The 13,435-nt window shown below is 33.3% G+C and overlaps 1 protein-coding gene across 3 annotated transcripts; it reads right to left on the minus strand.

The window, feature by feature from the left end:
• Positions 1–218: 218 nt before the first annotated feature.
• On the minus strand, positions 219–6,343 carry LOC149542835 (putative respiratory burst oxidase homolog protein H). 3 transcript variants are annotated; one of them, XM_089797723.1, is made up of 15 exons: positions 5,514–6,343; positions 5,208–5,364; positions 5,068–5,116; positions 4,829–4,942; positions 3,819–4,241; positions 3,335–3,721; positions 3,017–3,112; positions 2,543–2,658; positions 2,242–2,344; positions 2,090–2,160; positions 1,839–2,001; positions 1,362–1,523; positions 857–985; positions 702–780; positions 219–614 (listed from the first exon to the last, which is right to left on the minus strand). In XM_089797723.1, exons 1-15 carry the CDS (start codon positions 6,010–6,012, stop codon positions 505–507), a joined length of 2,658 nt encoding a protein of 885 aa, XP_089653849.1. In that variant the 5' UTR covers positions 6,013–6,343; the 3' UTR covers positions 219–504. The 3 variants fall into 3 exon arrangements, with proteins under 3 accessions (XP_089653849.1, XP_089653850.1, XP_089653848.1); XM_089797724.1 differs by having other exon boundaries at positions 1,362–1,520; positions 5,514–6,144; XM_089797722.1 differs by having other exon boundaries at positions 1,362–1,538; positions 5,514–6,144.
• Positions 6,344–13,435: the final 7,092 nt, after the last annotated feature.

The raw sequence follows: 13,435 nt of genomic DNA on the forward strand, positions 1-13,435 counted from the left end.
GAGCCCATTTCTCCTATTGAAGTTTAAAACAGTAAAATGATTATATGAGATGCTTAAATTTTAAATGTAGCTAAAAATTGTAGATTATAATAATATTTTTATAGACTTATTATATATTAGATCAACAAATGACTTATATATAAGAATTACATCCAAAAAATAACATACATATTGACAATAGAAGATTATAGTCCCCTCCCCCAATAAGTGTGCTAAAATGAGTCACTAATTGGAGCCTATGTATAGAATCAACAACATTCTTACAAAAATTACTCGAAGTTATAAATAAAATTCTAAACCAAAACTACAAATATGAGTGTAATCTCTTGTGATTTTATCTTCTGCACCCTCACAAACTATTAGAACGCTATCGAACTGTGAAACTATTCAAGTTCTTTGTAAGACCCATCATACAAGCACAATGCCGAACTTAATTGTTTTCATAGCTCCATTGAAAAATGCAATATAAGAAACAATAATCTAGTAGAAATGTGAGAAAGGTGGCTAGAAGTTTTCTTTGTGAAAATCAAAGCGGGTGTTTGAGCTGTGGGTGTACTCCTGCGAAAGTGAGCGCAACTGACTGACAAGCATGGGAGGCCCGCAATAGAAGACACCTGCATTTATTTATTTGCATATCATTTTCAGCCATGCTTTTCTTGTATTTACATCTAAAGAGGTTCAACGAGCAATGTAATTCTCACCTATGCGAGCGCCCATGTGGTCTGCAGCTATCTTGGAGAACACCCTCCTCCAGTTTGGCCTCCCAAAGTGTGTTCGAACCTGCCATTCATTCACATTAACCACAATGGACTCAACTGTTTGGGAAGAAGAAGAGAAGAGAAGAGAACAAGCTTACCCTGCAACCAGAGACGATGTCAAATCCATTTTTAGCATGATGGAGGGATTGCACCATCGCTATCAGAGCTGAACGAGCATCTCCCTCTTCATACACGCTCGTTAAGTGGTTGTGCATCTCAATTACTTTCTACAGAACCCATTCTACTCATCAATCACATTTAATGCTTTTATAACATTAATATTATATTTTTAGGCAATTGATGAAGTTTCATTTGTTGTTTTTGGAATTGATTGTGTAAAAAAAATTTCTATCAACATTTTCAATCACAATCTGTGATCTATCATCAGAATGAAAGACACAAAGTAAAAAGAAGAAAAGAAAAAAAAGATCTCCTTTATTTTTTTTTCCCTCCTTTTACTTTCTCTCTTTCATCTTAATGATAGATCACAGAGTGTGATCCGACACTTTGATTAAGCAAACTTTACATGATCGATTTTAGAAACAACAAATGAATAATTTTTATAAATTATGAAAACTCTCTTACTTAATTGATCAAACTTACATTGTGGTCGCTTTCTGCAACTTCATTCATGACACCTTTGAACCACTCAAAAGAGCCTTGCTCCTTTGTTACCCAGTAGAAATATGCACGTTCAGGGATTCCTTCTTTATTCCTGCTTCCTTCTCCACTTCCTGAACTCCACTCGCCTTTGCTTCCACTCTCCTTCATTAGCAACAACTTAGCAAAACAGAGCAATATCATCTCATTCCAGTTCAAATTACAAATAAGTTTTGATTTGTGTAGGTGGTTCAGCTGGAATTATATTGATTACTAGATTTAACTGAATATTTTTTAATGGTCTATCTAAATAAGTTGTATTTCTTGATTCAAACTTCAACAATAAAGCAATTTATTCTTTAAACTTGAGGAATTGATAAACTGAAGTTCAGAGTGTACTGTTTGATTCCAACCTAAAACTTCAAGAATTGAACACTTGCTAATTTAAATCTATTATTTCATCCCACACTTGGTACTTACATTGATATTTTCTTTCCTAGATTTGATGTTATTAAGAAGATCTCTGAGGATGCTGATGAAGGGTGTTGCTCCAATGCCGAGTCCCACCAGTAGCAGAATATCATACTTGGTATAACTTTGGGCAGGAGCTCCATATGGTCCGTCAATATAGAGCTTGGGAAATCTGCCATTCAGTTACATCCCAATGTTGGAAATGATTTCTTTATCTCTGTGTATTTAGATTAATGACATATGAGAAGTTTGCGTCAAACCTGTTTGCAGACTTTCCTTCGTGAGCTACCAACATGCCATCAGCCTCAGTGCCTGCAGGAGGCTCACAAACCTACGTCATAAAAGCAGATTGTAAATTTCTGACAGTTATTTTTGACTACCAAAATACAGCTGGTTTAGTAAAATTATTCACCTTAGAGAATATCTTTTGAAGTGCTTTAGTCCAATCACCTAGGGTTCTTATATGAACGCTTAAGTAGTCGTCTCCTGGAGCTGAGGTAATGGAAAATGGATGCCTACAGATTCACATTATAAATTATTCATATTAAATTGATATTTCATTAGTCAATCGCATAGGTTTGAATTTGGTATTCCAAGTTTTCGTTTGATTAAGTAGCTTATTTAAATTATATTTGTTTTTCAGAGTACCAAACAAGTCAAAGTTTAAGATATGCTTTTTAAAACTAAAATGATGCACTTAATATATATCTCACCATTCAAATGGAGAAACATTTGGACACTTGATGAACATGTACATCCCACTTTTATACTTGAAACTTGGGGGTTTGTTCATGTGAAGTGCAAGGACACCACCAGGATATATGGCAGCCTACAACATTTGTTTATTATCAATTTTAAAAAATACTTAAAGATCAAGTGAAACAAAGTTCAGCGTATAAAATTGAGTATGGATATGCTTACTACCATTTGTTTTAAATAAATAACTCCTCCTAAAATTAAATACAAATAAGACATACCAGTATTTATTATGAATAAATAGATGCTTTAAGAATTAACTGTATATGTTTGTCTCATCATTTTAAATCGTATTATTCTCTCTGATAATTGATCAATGAATGTAAATGTGATGTAAAACATCAATAAAAAATATATACAACTAATTCTTTAAAAATAAAAAATAAAATATTAATAAAGAACTTATTTGTTCCAATTAACTATTTGCTTACCTTAACTATGCTTACTCTGTAGTTATTTTCACGGAAGAATCTCAACATGCGCTCACCAGCATAAAAAAGTATAGGAATGGCTAGATACATCCACGTCTGCTTAATCAACACAAAGTAACATTACGCATTGTTTTCTTTATCTAATTATACTGATCGGATTGATCTATAGATTGAAGTGTAAATTTAAATAGGACATTCTACGCATTAAATTGTTTAGACAAGTCATATAAAATCACATTAATATGTGAGCCACCTATACAAAATCAAAGTTTAGAATAGAAAACCAAAATAGGATCAACAAAGGTTTAAAGACTTTACCGTTTTGTTATACCATTCACGTGTGAGATATATGAAGGTAGAATGGACAATGAGCAGAGCATAGACAGCAATGAACAAATGATGAGCGTACCAGAAAGCATTGAACCCAGCCAGATTATGCAGAGGCCACGGCAACTTGACCACATTTTTTCTGAAACTATGAAGGGCCAGAGTGAAGGAGAAGGCCATCACAAACACCATTATGACTCCTGTCATTCCCACTGTGCTCAACAACAAGTCCCCATATCTAGGTTTCTTGTTATGGAAGCCATGTCCTATTGTTGCAATAAACTTTGGCGTCGGACACGAAGCAATTCTGGGGAAATCACAGGCGAGATGCACAGTCCCGTGAATGAACACACCCATGGCAACTCCTGAAGCTATTACCTGCCCAAAAGAAAGAAAACAAAAAACCCAATTGTCTTTCTTGAAAACAGAGTATCAATCCTTCTGTAGGCTAGGGCTGCCATTGATGTTAACTTACCTTGTGAGCGTTGATGTTGTCATCAAAAGGGAAAATGGAACCAAGAAAAGTGGACCTGAGGAAGGTGATGGTGTTACGGCAAACAGGAAAGAGAATCAGAGCCATGTTAAACTTTAATGTCTCTGCAGCCCCCTTGGCTACACAAACACAGTATCCCATCACCTGGAATGCACTTCTGTTTCTGTATTGCATGAATTTCCATGTGAACAAGCCTCCATTTATTCCCATCCACACTAAAATAAGCCACATACGCCTCCAGTGCTCCTGAATATATTCACTGGCCAGCTCCTTGTATTTATGAATCGGACCCCTCCATCTTTGGGGAATCATGGTCCTACAAAACCTTTTGCTCTGCTTTAGGCCTTCTTCATTCCCGCCATAAGATTTCACCATTCCTTGCAGCAATGTCTCAAGCTGCCATATCTGCATCATGTTCAAAGTCACGTTACACATTCATCAATCATCTGTGAGGGATTTATGTGAATGTTTCAAAATCTATGTTCTTGGAGCCATATTTTGGATCAGTCTCTTCTTTTTGAAGCTGTTTAGGTTGTTAAATTTGATAGGAAATATCAATTTGAAAAAATATACAGACTTCAATTATTGTTTTGGATCACTGTTTTTTTCGCATGATGAATCATTTTAAATGGTTGAATATGTTATTTTGAAAAGTAATATTAGATATAGAAAGTTATCTACCAATATTTAAATCTTTAAAGATGTGTTTGAATCAGATTTGATTCTTAAGTAGATTTGACATACAGGATCGCCTCCTGTACATTGCTGTTTAGCTGAAAGAGGCTTTACTTTCAAAATGTATGTTTATTGGTATTATTATAATCCATAATATCCATAATATAAAGACACAAATATGACATCTCTAGATACTAAAATCTTTCCATTAAAAACAATATATTCTTTATATTACTACATGAAATATGGAAGACTAATGTCAACTATATCTACACATTGAAAGTTAAGTTCTATTCAAAGTTAGAAAATCAAATAACCTCAATGTGTCCGAAGTTATCTGGGTCAAGCTCATCCATGATCAAAGCTGCATATTCCGCAGCATTCCTCTTCATATTTGGTAGTTTATTTGCAGAAGCGCTCAACTCAATGACCTGGTTGTGCACAATACAGCTAAAGCAATCAATATGCAATTTACATGAAGGGCTTCAAGAATTCACACCTAAAACATTAATTACAAACCCGATATTCGAGAGGAATAAAAGGATTTTATGGTTACCTCTTTAACCTCATCTTCAGATATCCTTCCGTCTCCATTCTTGTCACACCTGATCATATCCAAAATTTGACCTGATAAGCGACCATCAAACAAACATAAAAAACAACTATGGCACTATTGAAGTTTACAACATAATTTACATGTCAAAGAAGATCTGAAGCCTGGAATCGAAGTTTTGATCAGCCATGCCCTGCCAGAATTGGTGGAGCTCATCCTTGGACAGGTTATCACTTTGAACCCCCCTTCTTCGAGCCAGAGCATCAAACAGTTGCAGAGCAAACTCCTTTGTGTCCATTCCTGTCACAAACATATTACAGACTCCCATAGACTCGAAAACCAAAACAGAATAATCTTCTATTATCAAGTCAGCCATTGTCCAATGTCAGATGATAACTTATAAAATATTAAAATTTCTATGAGAAAATTCAAAACTTAGGAATACCTACCTATACATGAACCAAAGTTCTGCCTGGAAAGTCTCCCATCAACGGCAATCTGATCGAATCGTCTCTCTACTGTTTTCCAGGCATCTTTCTCAGCATTTCCATCCAAAAATCTCAGACTTTTCAACCCCCTCTCTGCACTGGATGCAGTTCTACTAAACTTAGACCTTTTAGTAGCACTAGCATTAGAGCTACTAAAACTGGAATTTTTGTTGATCTTGAAGGTGGACATCCTTGCACTCATCTCAGATTTAACTCTGGATGAAAATGAAGGTTTTTGTCCCACATTACTCTTCATGGAACTCCTGGATTCCAATTCAACCCAGCCTGACGATGAAGATTGAGTAACAGGGGATTTAGACTGGGGTTTCTCTTCCTTGTCATAGTGCTGGATTTCTTCTGTTGGTCCCTGCACAACAACGCTCTGTAGCTCCGGCTGCACACCATTTCCTCCATTTGGGTATCCGGCAGAAACTGCCACGTTAACTCCTGTGTTGCTCATACTTGTGCCAAATCCTCTTCACAAGTTGAATCCATTTAAGGCTAGGAATGAAGTCACCTCAGTCCATACACTTTAACTTGATTATACGTGGCCTACCCTTCCTTTACAATCCTTCAAAGGTTGAGCCTGGTGCGCCTGGATTATAATGGCTGGTCCCATCTTATGGGAACTCGTCTGGATTGCATAACTATTCCACATCTGTGACCCGCACTAATTCACACCGCCATCATCGCTTATGTCTGCAAATTCCTCCAAATTCCACGTGATGTTTCTTTCTTGAAATTCCATGGATTGGACATCTCCCTCCCTCACTTTTTTAAAGATTTGTTGTAAATAGAAATTTAAAAGACATCTCTTTATAGTTTATGATAATAAACTATAAACATCACCTTATGAACATCACCTTTGTTTCCAAATTCGACAGAATAGACGTTGAGATATCCCATGCTTTTCTCACTTAAGAGTTAGCTACAGATAAATAGAAATGGATCTTTTTATAGTTCATGACCCTACATTAACTCAAGCCACTTTCTTTTCAAATTCTACAATGGGACATCTATGTCCCCCACCTTTCCTTCATTAGATTTCCCAAAAAGATATAAAAGAGTTCAATATCTAAATATTAAATTGATGTTCTAATTAAGGGATAGTTAATTAGCATATTTGATAATCAGTTCCTACCTACCCACATTAACTCAAACCTATTTGTGCACCACTATTATGAAATGTCCTAATTGATGTACACAATATGGAGTCCCTACCTATCCAACATTAACTCAAGCCAAATCCACATGATAAACATCACTTTCTCTTCAAATTCCACGAAAGGACATCTATGTCCCCCACCCTTCCATCATTAGAAATTCCAACAAAGATAGAAAATAGCTCAATATCTAAATATTGAATTGATTTTCTAATTAGGGGATTGTTGGCAATTTATGGTTTATATATAGGGGAAAATATCCAATTCCTGACATGGGGTCCCATAATCGCTATGGTTTTTGTCATAGATACCCCCTCAGTAGAGTCCCAAAAATGAAAACACGTGTGATAATAGCTGATTACACATGTACAAATAGTCAATCAATTTTTTAACTTTTTTGGTTGCTGATTGATTCAAATGTACACCACTATTATGACATTTCATAAAGACTACTGGGATGTTTAGCCACAAGTACTAAATATTTTTGAGTGAGTGACTATTAGTGCATGAACATAGCAAGTATTGTGCATTTTGAATTGGTATCTTTGGATCACTTTGCACTACATAATCCTTACAAAGACATCTGTGAATACCCCAAACGCTGAAACCTTAGCTTTAAGCACTTCACTCACCTTCAAAGGTACACTGAAGAGGTCGACAAAATTTGACTTATGATTTAGGAGTTCTAGGTGTGTGAAGTTAGCTTGGGCAGCTACTGGGTGTTTTCCCCTATCTATATGGATTTGCAAAAATATATTTGAGTTTGTATAAAACCTTCCAAAAAAAGTGGGGATAAATGAATCATTGTAGAATGAGTGAATGAAAATTATCAACAACTTCCACAAGGCCTAAGTAGCCTATTAGACCTAAGAATAACACATCTTAGAAGAAAGTCTTGAACAATTTGTAACCCAATCTTTAGATCTCCCCTCTAGAATGAATCTTTGATCAATAGTTTTGTTGTTTAGTTCTTTTTCTTTTTGCTAAAAGAAATTGCTTAAATTGTATGCTCTTAGAATGTCCTTATAATTCAAACATATGCCACTGTGCATTGAGAATTCCAATACAAAAATTTTGTTGTCTGTACCACTCTTATATTAAGTTTGTATTAAATTTTTATAAATAATTTTTTTTAAATCATTCATTATTTTAATTATTTTATATGGCACAATTGAAAGAAATTTTGTATCACTCTTATTTTCAAATATACACTTAGGGCCCGTTAGGCAACGGGAATACAAGTGGAATAGGCATATGTATATTCTTAAAATTTTGAAGTCTTTGTTTGGATGCACCAAATCAGAAATGGAATAGGAATAAAATTGGAATACGTATTCCAATTTTGGCCCAAAAATGAGGATTTGCTATTCCACCTAAATAGGTGGAATATGAATTCCTATTCCTATTTTTTTAATTTAGAAAACATAAATTTTTGAATCCGTGAATTCCACATCAAATTATAGGTGAACCAAACAAGAATAGAAATACATAACATCATTTTCTATTCGAGAATAAGTATTCCTGTTCCCATTTTTATATTCCCACAACCAAACAGACCCTAACCTTTTATCTGTCTAAAACTGAAATTAAAAAATATAACCAATTATTATTTAATAACATATATTTGTGAAATAATATGATTGTAGTAGAAATTATTCATTTGCGAAAAAAATTATTCTTTCTGCTAATTAAAAATATATTTTTATAAAATGAAATGAATTTTTAAACTAAAATTATCCATCAATAAATTATAGTCTAACAAGTAAAACGAGGGAAAACTAGTTTTTTTTTTATGTTAAGTATTTTTCTTTTAAAATTTCAATTAATTCTCATTTTATCTTGGCATTCAATATAATGTGTACTTTGATAGCGTAAAAGGGTGCACGCTCTCCACGTTGCTTACCAATAATAGTTAAGTATGGCAACAAAATTATTAATGTGGATCATTTGTTCGTCTATCATGGGCTTCAAGAATGTCTCGAGCCGACAAGTGCACAATCAAACCTTTCACCACAAGAAAATAAGTTTCAATGCATTACACCATTTTTCCTCCATGAAGATGTTGATTTTGAGTTTATTGACACTTATAGGTAGTGGTTTAATAGTATATTGACAATGTGATTCAAAATGCAATGGTCGATGGATATGTTGTTTAGTAATGATAATCATGCAATTGATACTACATAGTTACATATACTAGCGCTTGTACCAAAAGGTACAATGTGTACGCCGATATCATCATATGCTGTACATTATTGTCTCAATTTTTTTTGGTTCAAACCATTTGATGTTTTGATTGTATAGATCTTGTCCCATAGAAATATCCATTTTCCATGTAGCATAGACTGGACAAAAAACACAATGTAACATAAAAATCAGTAAATGAGTGCCTATAAGAACTCAGATGGTTGGCAATACCATATTAAAAAAATGGGCTATAAACAAATTAGAATTTAAATCCATATCTTCAATGAAGCAACTAATTTAGTTCCATTCACAAGAAACCATTTCCACTTCCAAAACTCTTGACAACAATAATTAAGATGAACACCCAATGATTTCTAAAAGGCATTGAAAGAACCTAGATTCATTAATCTATGGGTGGTTAAACTTGTTTCCTCCGACAGAACATGCTTTCTTAGCTGTGTAGTCCCAAGGTGAGTGATGTATGAGTTTCAATTATTTTCGAATAGCTTTCTAGCTTGAAATGTGTCTCAAAAAAGTTGTCAAACTCAGATGATAAAACGTCTCATATTTTAATGTTTTCTCTATTGAGTGATGTGGCCGACAATACTAGTTTATAAAGGAACTATCTCAAATTTGTGAGTTGCATAGAAAATCACGTTTCATTTAAATTATTTAACACCTATCATCAATTTTTCATGGCCCCAAGAGACCTACTCAATTGACAGTGAATTGAATTTTCTCCAACATAGTTGCAAGAGAATTTTTTATATTTTTTTTATAGTTTCTAGCTTTTTTAAAAACTTTTTAAAATATTTTGTCAAGTAGTTTTAGGGAAAATATGAGACCTAATTTTTTGAAGCTGTGTAAAGCAAAAGATAAAACTATCAAATCATAGTTGAGCATTAGCTACAACTAAGGGACATATATATATATATATATATATATATATATATATATATATATATATATATATATATATATATATATACTCGTAAAATTAAATAATCAACACACTTCATCAATCTTGTGTCTTGCGTTTGTTAAATATATTTTAATCACATATTGAAAAGATAAGTAAGGGTGAATAAATTTCAAAATCTCGATACAAAAATGTTTTTGTCTCTTTTATGGCCACCACAATAGTCTCAAATCTAGGAAGCAAACATTCTAAAATCCTTTCAATTGCATCTTCCTCAAGTGTCTCACCATGAGATCTAATTTGGTTTACTAATCCAAGGAGTTGACTGAAGAATGACTCTATTGTATCTGATTCCTTGGTGTAAATGGTCCCAAAATCCCTTCTTAGTATTTGTAGTTTAGTTGTCTACACTTTTGCCATTCCTTGATAGGTTATGTAAAGAATATCTCATATTTGCTTGGACTTTGTTGCTGCTACAATCCTTGGAAATAAGTTCTCATATTATGTAAAGAATATCTCATGTTTGCTTGGACTTGGACTTTGATTGCTGCTACAATCCTTGGAAATAAGCTCTCATACACCCCTAGAGAGATTAAAAACTAAGCTTTTGAATCCTTCTTTCTATTATCTTCCAATAAGTCTTTATCTACTTTATCTTTCAATTAGTCTTTATCTGTTTCAAAGAGTGCATTATATCTGCTACATTTGCTGGTTTTGGGTATCCATTTTCAACAATATCCCATAAATCTTGTGAAGAAAATAATGGCTTCATTGTGACTGCCCAAAAGTCATAATTTTTCACATTGAGCTATGGGATTTGTGGGTTTGTCAAGCTTGTGCTTGGAGCTGCCATGGTTGACTATGAAAAACTCTTCAGCTCTTTTGAAAAAACTTTTGCACAAATGACCTTAGGCTCCGATACGACTGATGAAGAGGTAGAGAAAATAAAAATAAAAATAAAACAGAGCGAAAAAAGAAAGAGACAGAGATAAAAGTAATAATAGAAAAAAGATCCCTTGCTATTATAAACAATTTATATATTCATATATTAAAACATACAGATATGATTTGCTAAATAGAGTTCTTGCTCTTTCATTCAACTTTAAAAAAATTTAAAACCCTTGTTTTCTTCTCTTTTCTCTCTTACAAAGAGTTTGCCCTATTTTTGAAATTGCTATTACAACAGTAATGGTCTTTTCATATCTCAAATTTCTTCAGATGTTTCTCTCTCACATATCTGTTCTCATAACTCACATATATGCCCAACAAAATGAAAATGTCAAAAACATTTAACTTCGAAACATTTGATATTTGGTTTCAAATCCACCATAGATGTTTCTAGAAATACTCCTGCAATAATATTTTTTTAATACAAAATTCTTCTTACAGATATGAATGAGAAATAGATGGGACGACAAAAGTTGGGAAGAAAAGAAGCCTACGGAGAAGTAGCTGGGGCAGGTGCTGATTAATGTCAAGAATTGAGTGATAAAACTTCTGAGCAATTTACCAGCCATTCCAAGTAGAATGTGTTATACTGAGACCAAAATCAAGTGACATAAAAAATTGTTGCTGTGGGAATGAATGGCAATCTAAAAGCATCATTGCAATTGAAATATGTTCCATTGTAGCAAATTGATCCAATACTACAATGAACAAGTAATACCAATTGCTTGATTATATGTCTAAAATAATAGTACCCCTGCTTACCACACAAAAAATGAATTCCAAAATGAATTTCAAGGAATCCAAGTCTTGTGGGTATGCTTTGAAGCGTCTAATCAAAGTATGTTAAAAAATTAGAAATACCCCTAGGTATGTGTGGTCTTGTAGCAAGTCATAGGTTATGGACTTTTGTAAGCATAAGATCTAGATTCAAATTCCGGGTAAATGTAGGTGAGGACAACTGAAGGACCTGAGCAAATTGAAGGAATAAATAAGTCCCTAGAAGCAGCTAAGTTGAAGGATAGCTCCAAAAGGTATTGCAAGCCATTTTGCAAAGAAAGGCATGTTCCGAGTCTTTTTTAACAAGGAGAGAAACAAAAACTATGAACTTCCAATTCACGCGAGTACAGAATGCAAAAACAACAGGATATAATATTGTTTGAAGTGTTCAAGAACCTATCCATCGGTCAAAGAAGTGAACAATGGTCTGCAAAATGTACCATAAAAACACATTAAATAAAATGAAATTAGACACAAGTTTCATTATCAAGAGAAAAAGATTGTGGCAACTCACTTGAGGTAACCTTCAGTAGAAAGCTATAAATCCATTTGGTTTTCCTAATTGTTTATTGCTCGATATTGAAAAGGAATTAGTGCCCACTCTGTCATCCATTGATGTACATAGGATATGGTTTTAACTAATAGACAAAATGATATAGATTAAAATAAGTGAGGTGAGTGAATAAATTTCAAAATTTCGATAAAAAAATGTTAAGAGTATTTTTTCCTTGTATCAGCGTCAAACACATTTTAGGCATTTGACAATTTTGAGGCTATTGTGTGCCACAATAAAAAGCCCATCAGCTTTTTCCCTGTGTCAACGTCAAACACATTTCAGGCATTTGACAATTTTCAGGCTATTGTGTGCCACAATAAAAAGCCTATCGGCTAAATTAAATAAATAATATTTACAATGTTTTGCAATATTATTATTCTTATTTTTATTTTTATTTTTAAACTTTTTCTTATTGATTCATTATATTTTTTATCACTAGTTTTTTTAATTTTGTCTTTCAAAATTTATAAAATTTTATGTATAGTCAATAAAAAAAGAATATGAGGAAAATATTTGTGTAAATTTCTAAGATTTTAAGAAATTTCGATGATAAAAAGAATTGTTACAACATTGCCCTCTTTTCCTAATAAGTCCTTTCATAAATTTGGATTGATGATTTCCATGAATTTGCTATACTAATAATTGATTTTTCCAAGTTTACAAAAATGAGACATCAAATGAATGTTTTTACAAGTAAAGTAGTCATGAGATGACTTAGAAGAGATAAAAAAATATTAAGTTTTGTAGTCTTTGAAATCATCATTCTTATGTTGTTACAAGAAGAGCCTTATTGCCAAATTTTATGGGTTTTATTGATTCTTGTAGAAATTGTTTGACAAATAGGTATAATGATTTATCCCTAGTTGCAGATTGATGATGGGGGTAACAAACTTTTTTTTTTAATTTCTTGTCAAAATTTATATGTAATAAATGTATATATTGTTTTGATCAAGTAAAAATAGGTTTTGATAGGACTCGAAACCTTTAACAAAGAGAAAAGTATATAAGCATTAAAAGTCCAAATGAAACTATGCGTCAGCATCCAAAATAATAGCAACCAGAACCAAAGATCCCTCAACAAAAGGGCAAACAATGAAGACAGCAAAAAAATGAAGAAAGACAAATAAAGAACAGCTCAAAAGTCTTCAATAGGTCCATAACCTGATCAGCCAGAATGTTCATTTTAACTGTAGAAGCCCTTAGCTCGTCAAGCTCTTTATCTTCCATAGCCTCGGGTTTCTTTGAACTTTCCCTAGTACATTTACTAGGTCCTTGATCATCCCTCAACTCCTTATTGCCATGGGCTTTTCTCCCCTATTCCAACTTCTCCAAA

This window comes from Cupressus sempervirens, chromosome 8, assembly GCF_028749045.1.
Source record: "Cupressus sempervirens isolate cs-2001-9-10 chromosome 8, ASM2874904v1, whole genome shotgun sequence".
In the NCBI taxonomy this organism is placed as follows: Eukaryota; Viridiplantae; Streptophyta; class Pinopsida; order Cupressales; family Cupressaceae; genus Cupressus; species Cupressus sempervirens.